Below are 25,304 nucleotides of genomic sequence, written 5' to 3'. Positions count from 1 at the left end.
CTAGCAATTCTTCATGAGTTGATTTATCTGAATAAAACCTATAAGGTTTTGAACCATTAGGCATTCGATTTAGAAAAAAAACTTAGCATACAGAAGAATAAACTGAAAAATGGAACAGATTTGTTTCTTGTAATAATTATGAGCAATATCTCAAACTCAGCATCCTTAGACCATTGAGCTGTGTAGGATGAATGTGCTAATTAATCAATTACTACCCAACAACGTACCCTGTTTATTTACTGAAATGCACCAGAAATGTGTGCAGAACTGGTAATTATTAATCATCTTCAGTAACAAATATGACTCAAGTTCACCTTCATATAATTAATAGAGCATGTAGTTAGCTTTAACATCTTGCTTTATTAGAAATAGCAACAAGGAATTAAAAAAAAAAAAAAAACAACCCTGAACCACACATGGTGGTTCACTGAAATGCTGGCTTGGACTAAGTGTGTCTATTATTCATAGCAGTGGTATTACTCAGACCCATCCAAATTATGGGCAGATGCAAAGTTTTTAAAGCTAAACTTTTTAAGTTGAATAAAATGTTAAGACTTACCAAGAAGTTGTAAAAACAGTCCAAAAATATCCATATGTGCTTTACTCACAGTCCCCAAAGAAAACCCACTTTTTAGAGCCTGATACCTAGCTCAGCATTGGGATCTTTTTGCATGGTGCCCAAAGTTCTTAGCACATTAAAAATTTTCAAGATATTTTAAAATATCTCAATTTTAGCGATATTTTAAACTGTATCTTCAATACACACAGAAATAGTTGTTTTACAACAAATTTTGCACGCAATCTAGTTTTTAAAATCGTGTGTGTGTGTGTGTGTGTGTGTGTGTGATCATGAAGGCTCCCAAATTTCCTTTCAAGCAGATAGACTTCCAGGCTAGCAGGGCCGTATTTTGGAACTACAATGCTATTTCTTAACTGAGCAACATTTAAGGAACGTTCACTTGTGTCAGCAACATTTATAGCTGAGTCTGGCAACACCTAACTCTTTTTAACTATGTTCAAAGCATAAGGTTTTGAGTATTGCCAATGAAGGCTCAAATCTCAGCTCTATTACCTATCAGCTCTGTGAGTGCAATTAACTATTTCAACTTCTCTAACTTCTGACATTCAGAATAAGACAACAGGTATAAAGTACCTAGCAGGATGAAACACTCAGGAACTGGTAGATACTATCATGCTGGTATTATTACCCTCTGTGGCCACTTTTTGAAGGTTTTCTTGGATTGGGGCACCTCAGCTGATTAAGCTTCAGACTTGATTTCGGCTCAGGTCATGATCTGACCATGTGTCTGAGCCCTGCATGGACTGGGCCCTGTGCAGACAGTGCCGACCCTGCTTCAAATTCTCTCTCTATATATTTGTCCCCTGCTCGCACTCTCTCTCTCTCAAGATAAATAAACTTAAAAACATTTTTTAAACTATAAAAAAGAGAAAATTTTATTGGATTAAAATTTAATGTAATTGTATAGAGAATTAAAAACTTATCCCATCTGATATACCAGTGGAACATCACTTGGAAATCTAAACTGACAAATCATAAATCAGTGGGTGGACTACTGTATTTCTATTATCAAATGATTCAAGGCCCCTTTAAATGGAGAGCACCCTTAGGGCATCTCAGTATTTGTTTATAGATCATTAACTACTTGACAGTGAGACTGGGGAGGGGGCATAAAGACTTACAGCTAAAGTGCTAAAAGCCACTATGGATTGAAGATCAGCAATAAAGCCACAACATCTTTGGAATTCAATAGGAAAATATGACTTGTGCTACAAAAATGTCATATGCTTTTCATGCCTGTATCTGTTAGTAAAACAAAGCTCACTTTACAAAGCTGGGAACATAACTATGACCCACATGACGAGGTAAATTTATTTGGCCATGTTTTCAAATGCTTCCCCAAACACTGACTACATAGGATTTGTAATATTGGAAACATGCCCATAAAATCGATTGTGTTATCTATTAGCATAAATCGCTATCTAGTTTCAAAAAGTCACCAATATGTGTCCTTGCCACCAGATTCTAGCATCCATAGGAGGAGAAGGAAAGAGAAGTGTTTCCTAATGAAAAGCTCACAGAACATTGGAAGGTCAGAATTTTGATTCTTGATTCTGGCGTAAGATCTTGGGTATGTTTCTTACCTACTCTATAGTTTAATTTCTCTAACTACCAAAATTCAAACGTTAATTAAATTCAAACCACTGACACTACATATTACGATTATTTTCTCCAACATTCTTCAACTACACTAATTGTATTCACTTTACGCCCCACCCCTTTTTTTTTCATTTTTTCAAAAAGTAGAGTACTAACCATATGCCAAGTACTGTCCTAGGTGCTAGAATCAAAAAGGTTAACAAAATAGGCATTAAGTCCCTGGCTTTAGGAAGTTTCCAGCGAGGGGAGAACTTGAGAGTACTTTGGACAAAACATGCAGTTTAGATGAGATCTTTGTACCCTCTGTTCACAGTTACATGTTTCACCAGAGTAATGCTTCCTGCCACTCTTTGTAACAGCAGCCCCAGCGGCCAGCCAACTCCTTGGAGGCTTTCACAACATCAATCAGTTCCACAGGACTCAAGATTTAGGTAAGAATACAGCAGTTCTTTCCTTTCCTAATGACTTCTGCTATCATTCAGTACTTCCATAAGGATAATTTTGCATAAAGCCAATGTATACTGCCCTTGCCAGGGCAGACACAAAGATACAGGAAGGGGGAAAAAAAAAAGATACAGGAATGGAGTAGCAGATTTCCCCACTAATGGGAGTGGGGAGAATTAATGAGCATTCATCCAGCTGTAGGGGTAACTCATGCCACCTCCTCTGGTGCTGAGCTTGGCTTAGAGGGCACTGAGCCATTAAGCAGATTTGGGTTCCTAGGAGAGTCGGGTCAGTGGCTTTTTGGGGGTATCTGTTTTTAAGTTCCAAAGCATGCTGGAATATGAATCAGGACAAAATTATCTCTACAGTCCTTTTTTCCCTGAACCAGAAGTCCTCAAGCCTCAAACTGGGGTTTGTAAATGAACTCCTAAATATGAACATTTATATCCCTTTTTCGGAATACCTTTATCTTTTACCAACTTGCTGACAAGTTACCAGGGCCTTGCCTATAATTCTTTCTCTAAGAATAGCAGTGAACTAAAATCTACATGCCTACCCTACTTTCTTTTAAATAATGCCATTAGAAAAATGTGAGTAAATCATAATCTCACAGCAAGGTGGTAAAATCGACATGAGAACAAAGTCACATTTGGGTCACATCCACTATCAATGTTCTCTATATGTATTTCTTGATAAGCACTAACAATAGGATGTGTTAATATGTAATACTACCTGTAGAATTCGTTATCTTTCTCAAGCTTTTTATTGAAGTATAGTATAGATGCAGAAAAATGCAAATACCATACATGTTGTTAGAAGAATTTTCACAAACTCATTTAACTAGAATCCAGATCATTCACACATTCATCAATCATAACAAATGAGCACTCTAGTGGGAGTAGTGACAAAGCGGGGAGGCTACGCATGTGGGGGACAGAGGACACAGGGGAAATGTCTGTACCTTCCTCTTAATTGTTCTGTGTGCCTAAAATTACCCTAAAAATGTCTTAAAATAAAGAAGTATAGAGATAAGTAAAAGAACAGAATAATGCCAACACCCAAGAAGTCCCCTTACACTCCTTCTAGTCACTGGCCCCCCTATGCCTCCACCCATGCTAATGGTGAACACTACCCTGCCTTCTAACAGCAAAGATGAATCCTGCCCACTTTTTATACCTCATATAAATGAAAGCAAATTACAAGTCCTTTAGTGTCTGGCTTCTTTCACTCTTCCTTATGTTCATGAGATTCATGCATGCTATGTGTGAATAGGTTGTCATTGCTATATAGTATTCCATCAAGTGAATATGCCACAATTCGTTTCTCTACTCTACTGTTCATAGTCATTTGAGTAATTTCCAGTTTGAATATTGCAAACATGAATAGTGCTGCTATGAATATTCTACTACTTGTCTTTCGGAGAACATGTACACATAATTTCTGTTGGGTACTATTATGGACTGAATGTTTGCAACCCCTTGAAATTCAAATATTGAAGCCCTAATAGCCAATGTGACAGTATCTGGAGATAGGGTCCCTGAGTAAGTGATGAAAGTTAAATGAGGTCTTAAGAGTGGGACCCTCATCCAGGGGCACCTGAGTGGCTCAGTTGGTTGGGGGTCTGACTTCGGTTCAGGTCATGATCTTACGGTTTATGGGTTCAAGCCCCGTGTTGGGCTCTGTGCTGAGTGCCAGCTCGGAGCCTGGAGCCTGTTTCAGATTCTGTCCCTCCTTCTCTCCCGCCCTCCCCTGCTCACGCTGTCTCTCTCTCTCTCTCCCTCTCTCTCTCTCTCTCAGGAATAAATAAAACATTAAAAAAAAAAAAGAGTGGGACCTTCATCCAATAGGGCTGGTGCTCTTATCAGAAGAGAAAGAGGCAGACACCAGAACTAGTTCTCTCTGCCATGGGAAGATATAGTACAAAGAAGCTATAAGCCAGGGAGGGAACGTTCTCCAAGAAGAATCCAATCAGCAAGCACCCTGATCTTAGATTTTCAGTGAAAAACAAATTTCTGTTGTTTAGGAACCAGTCTATGGTATTTTGTCATGGCAGCCACACTAATACAAATATATATCCAAGAGTGGAATGGCTGGGTCATAACATTACATATAATACTACATCCGTAGCTATAAAATATACTGCAAAAAAATTTTCCAAATTGGTTGCCCCAGCAGTGTATAAAAGTTGTAATTGATGTATATCCTCACCAACATTCAGTATTTTTCTACTTACCTACTTTAGCTACTTTGGTACGTGCGTAATGGTATTGCATTGTGGTTTTAATTTCCCTTTTTTGGATGATTACTGAAATTAAGCACTTTTTCCCATATGGATAGTCTAGATACCTGGATATCCTCCTTTGTGAAGAGTACATTCAAATATGTCATTTACTTTTCTATTGGATTGTCTTTTTTTAGTGATTTGTTCTGGATACCAAATGCTTTGTCAGTTAGATGTATTGCAAATACTTCTCCCAACCTATGGATTACTTTTTGATTCTCTTACTAATATAGTGCCTTTTAATGAATAGAATTCTTAATTTTAATTTATTAAAATTTATCAATTTTGAAGAACTAATTTTTAACATGTTCTGAACAACTGTGGCATCCTAGGTGCCTTTAAAACAAAAACAAGAAAGCTAAATCCCTTCTTTCTAGGAGCAACATCATATCCATGCACAGGCTAAATGCTGTACACAGCATCAATCTTCATAGTTATTTTTAAGGGGTTCCTTCTAAGGGGTTTGCAATTTCTCCATGTTTTGTGTAAAACAAAGTATTTGTGTGTTTACTGCATTAATTCTTAATTATTGAACACAGTGTTTCTTAAGCGTTGACTTATGTTTTTGGATGCCAACTTCTAAGCCAGTTTGTTTCATGGTCGTTAAGAATTGGAACTAAGGGGGGCGCCTGGGTGGCTTAGTCGGCTAAACGTCCGACTTTCGCTTAGGTCATGATCTCGCGGTTCGTGGGTTTGAGCCCCGCGTCGGGCTCTGTGCTGACTGCCAGCTCAGAGCCTGAAGCCTGTTTCAGAGTCTGTGTCTCCCTCTCTCTCTGACCCTCCCCTGCTCACGCTCTCTCTCTCTCTCTCTCTCTCCTAGAAATAAATAAAAATATTAAAAAAAAAAAAAAGAATTGGAACTAAGGGCGCCTGGGCTGGCTCAGGTGGTGGAGTGGCTCTTGATCCCAGGGTGGTGAGCTTGAGGCCCACGTTGAGTATGGAGATTATTTAAAATAATAAAACCTCAAAAAAATGTGGAACTGATCTGAGTTGTGGATTTTTTGAGAAACTATCTATTTCAATTATGGAACCAGCACCGTACAATCAGAAGAGATAGCAGAAGTCATGTCTTCCAGCTCTGAATCTTTAGGCTAAGGTAATATTCCATTCAAATGCTCTTGAATACCTTAGTGTGATCCACCTTCTATCTGCTTTCTTTGGTAATTTCCCACCATAGAGTAGGAGAGAGAGAAATAGCCATGGAGCCTTGAATTAAGGAAACCCTCAGCACTGATGAGCTTTTTCCAAGAGGGCACCTTCCAGTAGAAATATTTCGGTTCCAAGCCCTTTTCCTAAGCCTTCATGGGAGGATGCAGTGACCCTAATCTAAGCATGTGGTTGTCTTTATCAGTGGTTTTCACTTCATATATGCCACAAAACCTAGAATTTCTCAGACATGCTTTAGGTTCCACAAATGTTTGATTCAAGTTGCACTTTTTAGATTTTTACACAGCCAAGAGATACAATGACCAAACGTAACATATTGCAAAGCGCCCACAGATTCATTTGAGGTGAAGTCATCTTAGTGTAGATCTCAGAATTAATTTCCTCCTGCCATCTTTGTAACTGAAGCACATGTCCAAGATTTCAACGTAAGTCATTTTAAACCACTCTAATTTGTATTTACTTTTCTGGAGTGACCAGAATACACTTGTTAGTGTACAACCAAAACAGAAGAATAAGAAAGTGTCCTGAAGCTGCCTGTAATTATCCCAACTGCTACTGTTGTCCATAACCCCCAACTTCAAAAATTTTCGGGCATAAAAGAGCAGAGTCATGGCTTCAGTAGCAGACTGAAAAACAGACTAGTTTCCCTTGGTTTTTGCTGTTCACAGACTCCCTTGGTTCCTTCCCATTTTCTGAGCTTGGTTCTTCAGACTATTTATTACTTTAGCTACCCAATTTCCCTCCTATAAATTCCTTGTCTGCTAAAAACAAACAAAACCCTAAGACAACAAACCACCCTCATTTTTTTTAATTTACCTATAAAGTTGACGTTACAAATTTGAACTTTTAAATGTTTAATAATAAAACACAAGGTTTCATCTACTTGCTATGTTGGGGTTCTGTGACAGATTTTATTTGAAAAAGACTCCAATGCCTTTTAAAATTTAATTTGAAAATCACCATACTGAATCACCTCCCTGACTCGTCTTAGCCTCCCGTAGCCATTTCTATTGCAAATCTAACCACATCATGCCTCCACCTAAAATCTTAAAAAAAATTTTTTTAGGGGCCCCTGGGTGGCTCAGTAGGCTAAGTGTCCAACTTCGGCTCAGGTCATGATCTCACAGTTTGTGAGTTCCAGCCCCGCATTAGGCTCTGTGCTGATGGCTCAGAACCTAGAGCTTGTTTTGGATTCTGTGTCTCCCTCTCTGTCTGCCCCTCCGCCTGCTTCTACTCTCTCTCTCTCAAAAATAAAACATTTAAAAAAAAACTATTAAAAAAACCTGGAAAATGTAAAAACTAGCCACACTATCCTTCATCCCAATAATAGTTCTTATATAGTGCTTACACATGATTCTCTCTTTTACATACAATGCTTTCTAGACACATCATCTTATTTATGAATGGTTTCTCCAAACAAGATGAGTTTAGGAGAAACAGGAAGATATGTTTCTTTAGAAGCAGGTGTTTATGGAGCGCCTGGGTGGCTCAGTCTGTTAAGCATACCATTCTTGGTCTCTTGGTTTCAGCTCAGGTCATGATCTCCTGGTTTCTTGGGTTAAGGCCTCACTTTGGGCTCCCACTGGCAGCATAGAGCCTGCCTGGGATTCTCTCTCTCCCTCTCTCTGCCCCTCCTTCACCCACTCTGTCTCTGTCTCTCCCCAGTAAATGAACTTTAAAAAACAATTTTTTTAAGCAGGTGTTTATAACACCTCAAGCAGCTGGGAAGTTTGAGAAAAGGTTTTCCTAAAGTAATAAATTGATAATGGGTAGCTGAGGAAGGTTCATACCTAACAGATCCCTGGTCTGGCAGTCACCAAGCTTTAGCAGGGAGGTAGTGGGGCGCATCTGGGCAATGCACAGAGATGATGTGGGGCGTTTTTCAAAAATAACCTTTTTATTTTGAAACATCTGGGGCTTACCCTAAACAGTGAACATGACAGCAAAGACCTAAACATAAATGTGCTTCCCGACTTTACCGGCCAGCGCAAATCTGGGGACTTTTGGGTTTTAACTCAGCTCCCCGATGTCACCTCTCAAACGTCTCCTCGACCACTCCATCTAAGAATGTCACCTGAGCCCAAGGCTTGGAAGCGAGATCTGGGTGTCAGTTCTGCCACTCACTAGGGTGGTTATTTGTTTTAAGCCTTAATTTTCCTCACACCCCTACAGATAAACCTCCCAAAAGTCCGCGCCCGGCGCCCCCGAGCTGTTAACTACATGAGGTCACACGTGACGATTTAATTACCTCCTCTGCGTCGCTGACCCCGACTCCCAGCGCCGGTCCCGGGGCCCGCCCCCAGTACCCTCCGCTCGCTCCGCGGGAGGCCGCGAGAGCTTCGTGCGCACGCGCCTCCGCGCCCCGGGGGCNGTGCGGGCCCTGGGCCCCGGGCGCCGCCTCCCGCCCGCCGCCCCGCGCCTCGGAGGTGCTGACGCTGCACCTGCTGCAGCGGCGCCTGCCGCACTGGACCTCCTTCTGCGTGCCCTACAGCGCTGTCCGCAACGACCAGTTCGGCCTCTCGCACTTCAACTGGCCGGTGCAGGGCGCCAACTACCACGTCCTGCGTACCGGCTGCTTCCCCTTCATCAAGTACCACTGCTCCAAGGCCCCCTGGCAGGACCTGGCCGGGCAGGACCGGTTCTTCACAGCGCTCAAGGTCGTCAACCTGGGTGAGTGGCCCGGGTCGGTGAAACACGCCCCGCCGACAATGGGATCACTGTTTGCAAAGCACGCTGACAAACGTCGCTCAGAGGTCGAGACCCCGGCCCAAGGTCAGGCCCCGTCAGCGCAGGGGAGCTCTGCCTCGGCCTCTCCCGGGAGCACGCGCTCGGCGCTTTTGGATCCCCCGGCGCTGTTGGGTTTCCCGGACCTTGCCTCTGCGTCTCACTCACTCAGCTGCCTTCTAGGACTGGCCTTGGCCCTGGTCTTTTGTATTCCTACCTCCCCGGCCCTCCACTCCCCAGTAGGTGCTTGTCGGGGCTAAGTAGATGCTATTGAACCGTTCCCCGGAAAGTGGAGCTTTAGCCCAGGTCTGTATCTAGGGACCACACTGCGTCACTGCTGGGGAGGAGGCATTCATTCTGTCCACACCTGCTGCAGCTTTTGACTGGGAGGACCCCTACATTGGGCAGTCAGTAAGAGGGTGTAAGGAAACGTGCCCATTGGAAAGTGGCTCTGAAATTAAGAAATGCCTTATTGCATGGCAGGATTCGTTCATGACCATCATTCTCTTGAGTGCATTCATTATTATAAAAACTGCAGCTACTTTGTAAGTTTCATTGCTTGCTCTCTGTGAAATCCCACCAAGTGCGTTCTACTGAAAACGCTAACGGTTTTCACCAGTCCTATCAGCTTCCTCAGGTGCTAGGCCTAAAGGATATTTAAAAGACTCAGCGTCTTTAATATTTCTGCGTTTTCATGGGAATATTCTAATTCTGAGAGTATTTACTCTTGATGGATGTTTATTTTCTTTTGGCTAATGACAGAAGAGGCATCAACATTGACATGGGTATATCTTTTCTAGGTCAGTGAAAAATAGAAAGGCCTCAAGATGTTTTGTACCTATTAATAGGTAATATCATATTAATCCAGATTTTAGTAATTCAGAATCTGAACCTGGTAGCTTAACCATGTTACCCAACCATTTTTTTTTTAAACCGGAATTAAAGTGAAGCCCCTGTATATCTGCACTGGTATTATAAAACTCTGATAGCTCATTAAATTGAAATATGGTATTTATGTACTTTTGCTTATAATAGCACATATGTCTCTCATGGGATTTTTGAGCCATTGGTGCACTGGGACTGTCCTGGGTTCAGTCCACCAAGGAGAAGAGTATTTATTTAGCAATGTGTATGCCTTTTAAAATTTGTCTCTTTGGTTGATGGACTATATAGAGCATGCCCACTAATTTTGAGGTTGATTCAAAGTTGAAGGGTGAGCTCACTTAGATTCAATTCAAAATTATTTGGAAAAACTGGAGTGATGACTAGATTTAAGAAGAAGTTTAGCATTTGCAGAATAAGAAGCCATCATTCTTCCCAAATGGTAACAGTTACAGGTTAGGAAAAGTATAATTGGAGGATTATAGGTAAGCCATGAGCCAAATGCCTTTTAAAGAAAGTTTTCTTTTAAAACTTAACACCTTAAGAACACCTTAACGATTAGGAGTTTCTCTTTTACATATAGATACAAAGAAATCCAAAGAAAATTAGAATACACAGAACATTCTCACACAGAGAAGTGGAACCTTTTGAGGAAAGAAACAACAGTTGTAATTTTTTTTATGTGGAAGAGAATGCTGAAGAGTGATTTAATGGTCTTTTGGAAATTCTAAAAATCCTGCCTACATGGGAATAAGAGTTTTAAGTTAAACAAAAAGGAAAACTCTCTGCTCATTCGTGCTTTAATATGAATTGGCTTTTACTGATAAAGGGAGTTTTTTTCCTGGACTTTTAAAAAAAGTAGTGTATTCGTCACTTTGGTACAATGTTTATTTTGTATTTTTGTCTTACGGTAGGGAATTAGATAATAGCTTCTTCCCTGTTCTGTGATGTACAGTTGCCCCTCTGGCTCATCAAGTACATATTCTATTAATAAAAATACTTAAGATTGTATTCCTCTTATTCCCTTCTAAACTAGTAATTATCGGAGTAATTCATTTGTCCATTTTGTAAATAATAAAGATGTCTCTTTTACCATTTGTTCCCTCTCTCCTCTGCCTTCCCTTCAGTGGAAGCTGACATTTTACTGACGGTTTATCAGTCTGGGTATCCTGCTGGGAAGTAGATTGAGATTTAAGAAAAGCAACTTACCATTGGAATGAATGGGTAATCGGAGACTTGCTAAGAAGTTCTAATTTTTTTTAAGTGCTTAATTTGACAGTGGTTTACCTACTGTTCAGCTGACTCAAAATGAATTATTATGCAAAGAACTGACTTTCATGTTGATTTTGATGTTATGTTTCAGTCTGGGAAAAATTTAATTTCTCACAGAATTTTATAGAGTTTATAGCATATGTGCCATAAAATTATTTTTTTTTATGTTTTAAATATGTAAGTGGCAAATCTTCTCAATTAGTGTATTAGCCTGACTGCATTAAATAGACTGCAGGAAAAAAGAAATACAGAATTTTTGACTCCTGTCAAACAACTCTATCCCCTACCAAACATTACTGACAGTGGTTCCTAACTGTTTCTTAGTGAGAGATAATGTAGTTATTATTAAGCTAGTAATCTTTGATCACTTCTCCATTTTAGCTGAAAAAAATATTGACTATTGATTTTTGTGGTTTTTAAAACATGCCAATATTTTAACTGGAAACTGATAAGTACTATAAAGCAAGGTTTCCGTTTCACCAGCCGTTCCTTAAATTTATGTCTGCTGAGGATAGAAAGATTTAAACCAATGCTAAATTGGTTAAAAAGGCATATCTTACATATTTTACTGTCGGTATATTTTTAAAAATTAATACTTGTTTCTGGAACCTGTTTTTTTCTTCCTGACCCCATTGATTTTCAGCTTTAAAGTTGTGATGCCGTATTTAATTTTTTATTTCAACTTATTCTATTCTTCATTCACTTCTGCTTGTGCACTTCGGTAACCACACTCTACTTGCCTTTTTTTTTCTTTCTGATAAAATTATTTATAAATAGCTTTATGATGCTAGTTTTTGTGGCTTCTTTGTGATATTCCCTTGAAGCAAGCATTTAGAGATTCTTTTGGGTAATACCAAGGCAAAGAAGGCAATATACTGTCAAAGATTTCATAGGAGTTCCAGGGAACCCTGTGATAGTGACAAACTGTGACCCAGTATATTCCTAAAAATAGAGAGGTGCCAGCCTGCATGGGCATTTTTTTTTCCTGTTCTCATTGCCAGAGAGTGACGCTTCCCCTGATTAATCTCTGGCATCACAGTGGTTGGAATGCAGCTTCAGGGAATAAGCACAAAGTAGTCCAATGCACTTATTCAAAAAGATCATAACACAACAGATATATTCTTGCAGAAAAATAAGAAAAAAATTTGGCAAGATGATTAGTCCTGAGCGTATGATTTCCCTATTAACTAGAAAGAGGGATTTTCCAAATGGACAGCTCTTCTTTTAAATTGTCATTTTTCTATCCAGCTCCTACACGGGAACAATAAATTTAATACTGTGTAGAGCATACAGTGTTTGTTATTGATTCAGATGCCTGTTGGTTTTACACGTTTTTTAATATGTCAATAGTCACTGAATTTAAATAAGCGCCTTAAAAAAGATAGGAATTGTGAAAGTTTCTTTTGTGTCCACTATAGTTTCATATGCATGAGCACTTAATCCATTATCTCTGGTTAGTATGTTTAGTTCCATGAATCGCAAATGGCCACTTATCTCAAATATAACATCAAGATCTTATCAAATGGAAACACTCCAAAGAAGAAACACATTGTTGGAATCTACTTGATACCTATTCCAAATAGGTTGAAACAAGGTTGTTTTCAGATCAGCTGTAAAAATACTAATGAGAATATTTCTCATGCCTGTTATACTAAAATCTTCCTTAGAGTTACATTTTGCCTTCGGTTTTGAAGACAGCTCTTTGACCCAGTTTCTTTTAAGTTGTACAAAAAATTACTTTAGCCATCAGTGTTACTATTTAACTTAACACACAGTAAATTTGACCTAGTAATTTAAGCTCAAGGCCAATAATCAGGAGCATCTCCAACTAAATTAATGAATATTCTGTTTGTTTACTTGTGAAAGTAATAATAAAATTATTCATAATTCCTTGGAAGTAATGAATTAGTGCTTATAAACTGCTTCAAATTAAAGTTTAAACCAGTTTCATCTATAGTTTCAAAGATCTCTAGTCTCACACAGTTCCACAAACAGTTAAAGTTGAGCACTTAGATAATTAGAGTCCGTCTTTACTAATGTCTTTATATTTTTATAACTTTATAATTTGTTATAACTTTATAATTTGCTGAGGAGTGCTTTGTGATTGGTACCATGACAAATATATTGATGTGTGATTAATAAGTATTGATGTTCATAAAAATGTATCCATTTGTTTTCTAGGTATTCCAACTTTATTGTATGGACTTGGATCCTGGTTATTTGCTAGAGTCACAGAGACTGTGCATACCAGTTATGGGCCAATAACAGTTTACTTTCTCAATAAAGAAGATGAAGGTGCCATGTATTGAAGGGTGGGCCTTGGAGAACATAAAATATCAGTGGATTTTCTCTTGTGTGTATATACAATATTTATTTTTGACCCTTTAAAATAAAACTTTTGCAAGCACCTTTTTCTTTCTGTGGTGTCTGATTCTTTAAGATGAATCATTGCCAAGAGGCAAAGCTTTTCATACATGGTTATATATTGCGTACTCGGTTTAGCCAATGGGAACTACAAATGCATGAAGCATACACCATTTTCCCCCCTAGAATTAGGTTAAATTACAGATAAAAAATGATTATAACCTATATATATTCTCTAGTTAGGTATTAACAATTTAAATCGATTCTTTGAAGAGAAAATAGAGACATCCACCCAAAGAAGGAAGGGGAAAAATCTTTTCCATGACATTGGAAAAAGAAGTAGAGGATTTTAGGATATAGGTAGAGATAATGTTATTGGCAAAATCCAAAAGTGATGAATTCTAATTGCAGTCTGAAGTCTAAACTGTTCGGCTGCCAGGATTTTAAATGGGAATGTTTTAAAGCCCTTGTGCCATTTACCTGGATGAGAGGTCCAGGTATAATGTTGAGCCTTCATATTGTCTAAACCTCCAATACCATACTACTTTAAAAAAAAATGACTCTGGTTAATGTAAATGTAGCAAGATGAATGAAATTCAGACTTATTAAAAGTTAAAGTAGCATGCTGATAAAGCTGTATGGACAATTAAGATCTACAAAGACCCAGAAGAATAAATGTGGTGACTGTTTATAAAAGCAATTAGCTGAAATGGTACATATCCATACACTTATTGGTGATGGGAAATGGGCTGAAATTTTAGAGACCTGATGGCAGTTTTGTGCTAAGATTTTATTAAGTTAATTGCATTTTTGAAAGCAAAGTCATTTAAAAAAATTTATCCTTGGGGGTAGTTACAAAACACCCAGACGAAGGGTAAATTTCAGAAATTTGGAGTAATTTAGGGAGAACTAAGTAGAACTATTTAATTTCTAAACCAATGGGTGTTTAAGATTTATGATCTCTCCCATAATTACAAACATACATTATATATCATTTTATGTTAATGTGTTGCTGACACTCTGCAACGTTTACACATTTTTATAGCAAAATATTCTATAATACAATCTAACCAACAACTGGGTACTCACTTCTGGCAAATCAGTAGAGAAAGTGATTGGAAGCAACTTGAGGTGAAAATGCCAGAGTAAAGTAATACAAACTGATTTCGTTCAAGGTAGTCATTTTAAATAAGCTACAGAGAATGAGCTGTGTTTCAAATATATGTAGTGTTCACTTGTCTAAAAGCAATTCTAAATAACACTTTAATCAAAGAAGTACTTATGCCAATATATTTAGTCCAGAAGAATCTACTTGACACTAGTTAAATGAATGGCTTACACAAAGAAGATAGTGTTACATTAGACTTCATTAATAATAAAACTAACTATTAGCATTTTGCAAGGAAGGCTAGAACTGATTTCCCCTGCAATGGGCAAAGTTAAATAACTATAGCTCATAAGTTTTAAGTCAAATACTGCTCATTCACTGCTGCTTATCTTGTCAATACTTGCCGTAAAGGTTTGGTCCCAGCACAAGGCTGATAAAATGGTTTTTAATTACCAGACTATAAATACAGCTTTTCAGTAGAGTTGCACTTCTTTTCACACTGGCCTGTTTGATTTCTGATAATTTGTACTGCTGACTCTGCTTACCTGTTTTTCAATAGCTACAGTCAGTGTGACTTCTTGTCCATATGGTGATAGGTAAGTCTCCTTGGAGAAGATCTTTGACAAACTACCCTATTGATCTCTGTAATTCTCTGCTGCTTGCAGCATTAAATAGAGCCTTAATTTCTTGTCTCATGTGCTCACTGTGTAACAATTAAGCAAATGTAATATTTTCTTGTATTACATGAAAATCAATAGACCTCTTGCTCTCATGGAGTTGATCATGGTGAAGGATGAACTCAACGATGGCTAAGGGCATGGTTCAAATATTAAAATATCATTCATTGGATTTATTAAGTCTTACAGTGAACCTTTTAGTCTAAAAATGCTCCCCATTGAACAGTAATGGTTTTTCCTTTAAAGTGGAAAATACACGGAAGCTCCATGGCCTAAAAGGGATAAAGTATAACTGCTGGAAGTCAGGAGATTGATTCTATTTTTAGTATCAGTGCTGTATTACTTTTTGACCTCAAGCTAATAACTCTACTCCTTTGTGTCTTAAGTTTTTTCTACCTGTAATCTGAGAAGAACAAAATAAGCCTTTCTACTTTAAAATGTATCATCAGTATGCTTGTAAGCAAATGCCAGTTTTATTTCAGTAAAAGCAGTTTTTGTAACCCTCATTCTTCTGTTCCATATCTATTTGTATGTAAAAGGCTTCATTAATCAAAGGATTTTAAAAAGAAGGTGAGGGGAAGAAAGGGGACACATTGAAGGCATTTTATGTGTGTGCACATGCTGATGACGCCTGAGGTGGCAGGCAGGGGTCTGAGCTGACCTTGCCCTTCTGGATATCAGGAATATTCTTAGTTGATGAAGCAACCAAAACCAGCTTTTCTGCCAATATTTCTTTATTGGGATTTTGACTTGAAAATCAAGCAAAACTATCTTTTAACAAAGATGTGTTCTTAGTATAAAATTTCTGTAAATCTATTGTTATTTATATACAAGTCGATTAGCAAGTATTGGAAGAAATTTCGAGTCAAAATTTTTAGTTCCTGTGTAAGCTGTGAACTACCATAAAGATGCGATAAGAATTGGGGGCATGAAAGAGGTTGCTAATACGAAAATCCCTAGTTTTTCAGCGCTAATGTCTTAACATAGCCAATTGTTAATTGTACAATTAGTTATTTCTTTATCACACAAATTTGGTCACTAATATATTGCTAGTTGTTGACTTCAGTAAGAAATCGAAACATTTTAAATTATTAAAAGCCATATATTTATTTTAAAATGTGCATTTTATTTCTTATCATTTGTATTTATAGTCATGCAAAACTATAAGCGAGAACATCCACACTGCTTCATGAAATATCTCTTAATTCTGTTAAACAAGGAGTGATGTTTAAATGAGTGGGGTGACCTAAAGATAAGGATCTTGGTTTCACTTAATTTAAAAGCTAATGCAGATAACAGAAACTTTATCCTAAAGCTGGTAGATCGGGTGTCTACTTTTGTTCAGCACTTACCATTCAGACAGTAATGATGTTTGAGGGCATCTTAACCTAAACAAGTACTTAGCATTACATCTCACCTGGGTCAACAGTCTAGGGTATCAAAGTTAAACTGTGTTACTGTAAATTAATGGAAAATGTAACTGCACTTTGCTGAAAGATCAATGTCCAATAAAGGCTGCACAATCAAATCTTTTTGCAATGATTGAGGTCTTTAATTGCCTTTCAAAGATAAGGTGGTAATCAACACAGCTTTAACTGATTTTTTTACTAGTTCAATTACATGCTAATGACTAGTGCCAAGTAAGAATCTTTAACTACTTATACTTATTAAATCTTACGTAGGTAATGAAAAATTACTTTAGCTATACAATCGATAGAACACAAATCTTAATTACCATATTTCACTTTTATACTATTTTATGCGCTTGACAAATGTTTCACAAGAGCTTTTCCAACAACAAGAAGTGTTATTAGTAGTGACCACGGTCCACAGAGTATTTTTCCAACAGAAACTGGAGAAAGGATGTTGAGAAAAATTTTTTTCTTTAAACGAAAATGTGGCTAAAATAGTTTCCGCTGACAAAAGTTTGGCCATTCAGCTACTTTTGAGAACTCTGCTCTGCTAATTGAGAATACATTTAATACAACTGGGATAAAAGAAATCTAGATTGTTTTCAGCGTGTTTCTAAAAGTTCAGTTAGTTTTCTAGTGAAGAAATTGATTTCATGTAGAGCCTGCTGTAAAATTCTCCTGTTTGGGGAAAGGATAAATTAGCAAAGGGAAATGAGAAATGAAAAAAAAATAGATAAATTGGATTTCATGAAAATGAAAATTTTTTGTGCTTCAAAGGATACTATCGAAGAGAGTGAAAAGACAGCTGATTGTATGGGTGAAATATTTGTAAATCATATATCTGATAGGGGACCTGTAACTAGATTATATAAAGAACTCTCATAACTAACCCAATTGAAAAATGGATTTGAACAGACATTTCTGCAAATAAGTCCTACAAATTTTGGCTACTAAGCACATGAAAAGATATTCAACATTAACTGTTAGGGCAATGAAATCAAAACCATAATGAGAGGGGCACCTGGGTGGCTCAGTAGAGCGTTTGGCTCTTGATTTTGACTCAGGTCGTGATCTCAAAGTTTGTAGGCTCCAGCCCCATGTTGGGCTCTGCCCTATCAGAGTGGAGCCTGCTTGTGATTCTCGCTCCCCCTCTGTCTCTGCCCTTTAAAGACAGATGATAACAAGTGTTGGCAAGGATGTGGAGAATTTGAAATTTCATGCATTACTACTGGGAATGTAAAATGATACAGCCACTTTGGAAAAGTTTAGCAGTTCCTCAAAATATTAAGCATGAAGTTACCATATGACCCAGCAATTCTATTGCTAGATACATACTCTAAAGAACTGAAAACTAGTGTTCACATAAAACTTGTACACAAATGTTCATAGCAGCATTGTTCATTCTAGCCAAAAAGTTGAAAGCACACAAGTAGCCACCAATTGATGAATGAATACATAAAATGTGTCATATTCACATTATTATTGTGAGAATAATTGGAATATTATTTAGTAAATAAATGAAATGATACACTGATAAACACCACGGCATTGATGAACCTTGAAAACTTGCTAAGTGAAAGAAGCTAGTCGTGAAAGAGCACCTATTCATATGATTCCATCTATATGAAATGTCCAAAACAGACAAAACTACAGAGACAAAGTGGATTAGTGATTGCCTAGGGATGGGGAGGTTGGGAGGAAACGGGCAGTGACTATTAATGGGTATGGGGTTTCTTTCTAGGGTGATGAAACTGTTCTAAAATTGATTGTGGTGATGGTTGCATAACCCCAGGACTACACTCAAACCATGAAACTGTACACTTTAAATGGAAGACTGTGTGCCACATGAATGATCTCTCAATGAAACTGTTCAGGGGTGCCTGGATGGCTCAGTCAGTTAAGCATCCGACTACGGCTCAGGTCATGATCTCATGGTCCATGAGTTCAAATCCCGCGTTGGACTCTGTGCTGATAGCTCAGAGCCTGGAGCCTGCTTCGGATTCTCTCTGTATGTGTCTCTCTCTCTGCCCCTCTCCACTCATGCTGTCTGTCTGTCTGTCTGTCTCTCTCCCTCAGAAATAAACATTTTTTAAAAAAGGATTTTAAAACTTAAAAAATTAGTAAACTGGGGAGAGAAAATGGGCAGTTAGTATTTAATGGCCATATGGTTTCCATTTTGCAAGATGAAAAGAGGTCTAGAGATAGATGGTACTGATCATTGCACAATAATGTGACTGGTAATGTGACTATACGTGATACCGCTAAGCTGTATCCTTCAACATGGTGAACCTTGTGTTCTGTGTATTTAACCACAAATAAAAATAATTTTTAAAACATAGTAAAGGGGACTCAATATTACTATAGTGGAATATAACTGCATGATTTCTGTAGAAAATAACAGAGTTTAGAAAAATGTTAGGTAAAACATGCTAACATCATTTTATACTTTGCAGTCTTGGCATTTAAAAAATTTTAATTATGAGACCTACTTTTAATTAAGTAGATGAAATCTCATTTGGGATCAGTTTGGGTAGCATTAAGGATATACTTTTATCTCCTTATTATATACTTTTATCCTGAAACTAACGCAATGTTGTAGATTATTCTTCAGTATAAAAACACATATACACATGCACAAAGAGATGTGTTGTTTTAAAAGATAAAAGATAAGACCAAAGAAAAGCATGTAAAATGTTAGTAAAGGAAAATATCCTCTTTTAGATCCTAGTTGCTGGGTAAAGAATATCAGCTACCACTAGTATGAGGTGTTATATAGTATTGCTTATAGCTATTTTAGTTGCACTTATATCATTTTAAATACAGTTTATGAACATTGTACTACTCCATTATATTATTAATTTATCTTCAGTGATATTTATAGTATCAATTTAAAAGCAGTAAAACTTCATGAAAAGTAGCTTAAACACAAGGATTTTGATAAACAAAAGCTTCCAGTTTTTAAAAGCAAATCACGGAAGCCGTACTTCTTAAAGAAGATGTAAAGTTTTTGTATTGTTGTTGATGATAGAATTATGAACCTTATAAACTCAGTATTTTTTAGTTAACCTAAATACATAAATCTATTTGAATTCATCTTATGAAAAGAGATATGTCATTAGATATATGATCATTATATGCTTTAGTGATTCATGGACCTTGTTACATACATGCTTTGTAATGTATGAATTATTTAGTAAGAAAAATCACAATAATTTTGTTGTTACTCAAAAATTTATGGGTTGGCAGAAACAATTATGCAGCCCCTGAAGCTGGTATGTTAAGGTAACATCATTAACACTACGTAGTATGATTTTTTTAGTAGTTGCTTGACATAACCTTTACTGCTGCTGCTAGGATATATCAGTAATTTTATAATAATCTATCTGTAAACAGAACACTGAATTTATTAACCACAAAGTGATTCATTTTACTCTATTTTCATATAAGTGCATAATTTAAAATCAGACCTAAAAAGTGGTCTACCCAAATCTAAAAGAGGAAGAATGTAAAAGCATACAAAATAAAAATTAATATTCTAATAGATTAAATTTTTTAATTCTGTTTAATAAAAATGGATATTTTTATTTAAAAAATGTATAGGTTTAATAATTGAATGAAAGTCCATGAAGATAGGAGATTATCTTGTAAGTTTCTTTTTCTCTTTTTAAATGTATCTATATTAAGTAGCCTCCACACCCAATGTGAGGCTTGAACTCACAACCCTGAGATCAAGAGTCACGGGCTCTACTGATTGGACCAGCCAGGCACTCCTTCTGTAATCTTTTTTTATTACGTATGATATTAAGGCCCCTGCTGTGAGATGAAAGCAAAAAATTTTAGTTTTTTATGCTTTCAAATTTCCAAAACTATTAGATGAAGGAACCAAGAATTTTAACGTTTGAATAAAAATCTAAACAGTGTCACCTAATTTTATATTACATTTAAAAATCAACATTCATTCATCTTACAAATACTTTTGCATTGACCATGTCTGAAGGCAAAGTTTAACAATTCTACTTGTCAACAAAATCTAGTAGTTCTGAATCTACGTACAGGGTCCATTCAAGCCATACTGAAAAAAGACAGCTTCTGTATACAATTGTATGAGAACTATGTTTTACTAATTTTTGTGTTTGCAGTATTTGTCATATAGACAAGGCTCTTCGTGGAATGAATGTGTGATGATACAAAATTAAAAAGAAAACTTGTCTTCATCTTTAGGAGTTTTAAGAAAAAGATGCTTTAACTGGAGATCCTATGGATTATTTGTAAGAACAGCAACAAGTTTTGAAATACCTCATAGGTCATGAATTAACTTACACTCTTTTATGGACTCTGAAAAAGACTGGAATCTTGCATTTTCCTTTTGAGGCATTTCATGTGTCTGTTTTCTCATACAGAAATGTTGCTATCTTATTTTATTATTTTATTTTTGAAAATCTTTATTTTATTCTTTGAGAGAGAGAGAGCACAAACAGGGGAGGGTCAGAGAGAAAAGAGGGAGACACAGAATCCAAAGCAGGCTTATAGCACAGAGCCCGATGCAGGGCTTGAACCCACAAACTGTGAGATCATGACCTGAGCCAAAGTCAGATGCTTAACTGATTTTAAGCCACCCAGATGTTGCTCAAGAAATGATGCTATTTTAAAGTCAAACGGAATGACATGTAGAAGTAAATGAAGTAAAACATTAAACAGAAAGTAAGTACTAGGATCAGTTAGACTTACTTTAACGAGAACTAGAAACAATGTTAGTAACTAGGACACAAGAATGTTTTAATTAAGTTGGTCAAACATGGAATGGGTTACCTCTTGATTGTTTGATATGTTCAGAGAGGTTGCATGACAATTTCTTAGGTAGACATGGAGATAATTCTTGAATAGGGCAGAGGACTAGATTGGTGATTTTGTCAGTTTCCTTTAACCTTGAAATTTTATTATTATTCTTGCATGCCTATCTCTGATTCCCAATTGTGCTATTCAGTTTGGTTTTTATTGCTGTTCTACTATGTGTATAACACAAAGAACCTTGTTTTGAAGATAGAATATACAGTTTAAGTTCTTGCTGTACCAATACCAGTTAAATGAGAAAAATTAGAGCTTCCTAAATCTTAGTGTCTTCATGTACAGAAGAAGGAGTTTATCTAATACTTATATAGTATTTATTTGTGCCAAGTCCTAGACTAAGCACTCTATACATATTAACTCACTCAATCCTCTCTTAATAGCCCACTGACTTTGGCACTGTTTTTATGCCTACTTTTTAGCTGTGGAAACCAAGAAATCTTACCCACGGTCATACATAGTGTTATTCCAATCCCTGCAGTCTCTCTTTAGAGTCCGTAGTTGTAACCTATGATGCATGGGATAATTTTGTCATATTATGGATGTGGAAGTTCTTTACAAGCTATAAGTGCAACAAAAATATGAGATACATCTTGTTAGTTAATACCAAAAAAAAAAAAACCCAAAAAACCAAACATAGATATATTTAAACAATGAAAAGAACAAATAAAGCTTAAGTGACTTGTAGGAACACCAGCCCATTTATCTAAAGGAAAATGTATCATGCAGAAACTCAATCTAATGACATTTTTTTTTAAATATTATTTTGATAGAGAAAGTGCACGTGTGCATAGATACACACACACGTGGGGGAGGGGCAGAGGGAAGGAGGGACAGAATCCCAAGCACACTCCACACCATCAGCTCAGAGCCTGATGCAGGGCTTGAACTCACAAACTGTGAGATCATTAAATTAATGAGTTAATTCATTTTAGAGCATCTAAAATCCATAGTATCTGGCACATAGTAGGTGCTCTGTGACTGTCTGTTAAACTGTTGTTTCTGCTTCTGTGTGATGGCTAGAATTTTTCTGTGCTTTTTTTTTTTTTCCCTCCTTCCTGCCAAAAGAGGAGAGAATAAACTCTCCTGTCACACTTTCAGGGATTTATCTGTGTTCATTTTTGTTCATGCCTCTTCATGTTCTTTTTTTTTACAGACTAAAGGATATTAGGCCACATGAAGAAAATGTATGTTTAGTTGTTTTCCTATTGTAAATTATATAATTATATCCTTTTACAAGTAATATTCCTAAGACATTATTGCTGGTGTGTTTAGATTTACAGAAAAATTGTAAAAGTGGTATACAGTTTCTGTATACCCTCATCTAGATTTCTCTGATGGTAGCACCTTATGTAACTTAACTGCCAAAACTAAGACATCAACACTGATACATTATAACTAACTGAACTGCAGATTCTATGCAGATTTCACCAGCTTTTCATGACCGTTCTTTTCCTGTTCCAGGATTCCATTGAGGGGCTCTTACTGCATTTAATCATCATGTCTTCTTGGTCTTTTCAGGTCTGTGAACAGTTTCTTTGTTTTTTATGGCCTTGACAGTTTTAAGGAGTACTTGTCAGGTACTTTGTAGAATGTCCCTCAACTTCGGTTTGTCTGATGTTTTTCTCATGATCAGACTGGGGTCATGAGTTTTGGGGAGAAGACCACAGAGGTCAAGTGCCCTTCTTACTGCATCATATTAGACAGCACATGATACCAACATGACTTCTTACTGGGGATGTTAACCTTGACCGCTTGGTTAGGATGGTGTCTGCTACATTTCTCCACAGGAAAAGTTATTGTTTTCATCCTCTATTCTAATCATGTTCTTTTAAATCAAAATTAATCAACAAGTATTTGAGTTGTATACATAAGGGCCCACAGTAGGCCCTGAAGGAGGAATTCTCGAACATAGCAGGCAATCGATATTTGCTATAAGTTTTGTAGTTCTTTGGGAGTCGATAATGGTTGTTGTCTCAGTCTTGATAGTGGAAAAGCAAAGGCGCAAGTGGGGCTTAAGACAGTAAGGAGATGCACATGGCAGTTGCATTCTTATTCCTCAGTCCACTTGCCTTCAGAATCCATTCATTTACTCAACAGATATTATTCAAGTGCCTGCTGTGTGCTAGGTACTATTTTAGGTACTAGGGGCATGGCAGCAAACAAAAACACATATAGTTCCCTTCCCTCATTAAGTTGTAGTTTAGTGGAGAGACAAGCAAATGCGTAAAACCTGTGACATGTTAGATATTGGTAAGTGCCAGGAGAAAAATAAACTAGCTTGTATCTATGGATGGAGTAGGTTTCGAGCTCGTTTGTAACGGCCATAGTGTGTGCTAAAGGAAGGCTGCAACTAGAAGGTAACATTTAAGTCAAGACCCGCAGAATGCACTCTTCTAGGCATGGCGTCCATAGGCATTCACCATGGCCCAGCATTTGGGGTGCCTGAGTGGCTCAGTCGGTTAAGCATCTGACTCTTAGTTTTGGCTCAGATCATGATCTCATGATCTCACCGTTTGGTTCGTGGGTTCAAGCTTTGCATAAGGCTCTCTGCTGTCAGCACAGAGCCCACTTCGGATCCCTCCCCAATCTCTCTCTGCCCTTCCCCTGCTTGTGCTCTCTTGTCGTCTCTCTCAAAACAAATGAAGAAACTTCAAAAAAAAAAAAAAAAAGAAAAGAAAAGAAAAGAAAGAAAGAAAGAAAAGAAAGAATGGTCCAGCAATAGAATTCCAAAACTAGAATTACTGTATCATCCAGCAATTCCACTTTGGGGTATATTCCCATCTGGAAGAATTCAAAGTACAAATTGAGCTGGTTTTCTCTGTAGTATTATGAATGAAAAACCTCTTTGAACAAATGATAAGTTCATAGAAAATCTCTAGTTTTGTGGTCTATTTTCTCAAATAATAGGAAATGAACTTTCAATAAAAAGTACATTGGGCAAACTGTTTCTTTTTCACAGGACTGCCCTGGAAAAGGGCAATTTCAGAATATCTGGAGAATCTGATTAAATGAATTTCTACCTAAGCTATTAATTTACAGTAACTAAAAAGGAGACAGTTTATCTCCTACACAGAATTTTGAATTAAATATAAAAGAAACTCAGGCAGAGAAAAATATGCACAAAAACTTTTGGTGTTATACTTCAACTAACCAACATTTAAATTATTTTTTTCTCTTGCATGAATTCATTCTCTGAGTGTGAGGGGGGAAATGGATCACTCCTTTCCCATCGAATTTATACAAAATTCAGCACTCAAAAGTAAAGCAACATGAGCACCTTCACCGGCAGGAGATTATGGTCTAACCTATACATTGCGATTTGTAAACAAACTTTTATATAGGAGCCACAGATCAACATAATTATGCACTTTAAAATCTGAGGATAAGAAGGCATTTAAAACAACCGAAGGTTATTGCTACTGCCTGTGACATCACCGATTGCGTAAACTTTACTATCGGGTTGAAATTTTATGTACTAGACCGGATATTTTCTGCAACGATTTAATAATAGAACATGATGCTACTGCTGCAGTTTTCCTCTGATAGTTAAACTCTTTCCTGATTTTTTTTTTTTTTCCTGTACTGGCTGTTTGCTATTTCAGGGCAATCGTGGGGTAAAACAACAACAAAAAAAAATCATACACTCTTTGCTAAAGTGAGAGGAAGACGATGATATTCTGTATCTGTGGCGTGGAAGATGGGAAAGAAAAAGACAAGTAGTTTTTGAGTTCTTGCCTTACTCTTGCTGATTGGTGCGCAAACCCGGTCAAGGTAAAGGACAGGGGGAGTTTTTGTCTTCCTGGGACTTCCGCAAACAGTACGCAACTCTGAGCCGTCAGTAGGCTTTTGGCGGACTCCAGCCCCAGGTTAGTTTCCTGCTTCGTGTGATGGTTCCACCTGGCTGCCTTTAACTAGGGTTGGGAATGGAAAAGAAAGGAGCGTCACT

At 37.2% G+C, this 25,304-nt stretch overlaps 1 protein-coding gene across 1 annotated transcript; it reads left to right on the top strand.

Moving 5' to 3' along the window:
- Positions 1 to 1,876: 1,876 nt before the first annotated feature.
- On the top strand, positions 1,877 to 13,360 carry CUNH15orf61 (chromosome unknown C15orf61 homolog). The gene is made up of 3 exons (XM_077781158.1): positions 1,877 to 1,884; positions 8,350 to 8,741; positions 13,131 to 13,360. Exons 1-3 carry the CDS (start codon positions 1,877 to 1,879, stop codon positions 13,256 to 13,258), a joined length of 528 nt encoding a protein of 175 aa, XP_077637284.1. The 3' UTR covers positions 13,259 to 13,360.
- The last annotated feature ends 11,944 nt before the right edge of the window (positions 13,361 to 25,304 follow it).

Source organism: Crocuta crocuta, unplaced genomic scaffold, assembly GCF_008692635.1.
Source record: "Crocuta crocuta isolate KB4526 unplaced genomic scaffold, BGI_CrCroc_1.0 scaffold130, whole genome shotgun sequence".
Taxonomy (NCBI): Eukaryota; Metazoa; Chordata; class Mammalia; order Carnivora; family Hyaenidae; genus Crocuta; species Crocuta crocuta.
The sequence above is the reverse complement of the archived record's forward strand: the minus strand, read 5'-3'. Positions and strand labels throughout refer to the sequence as shown.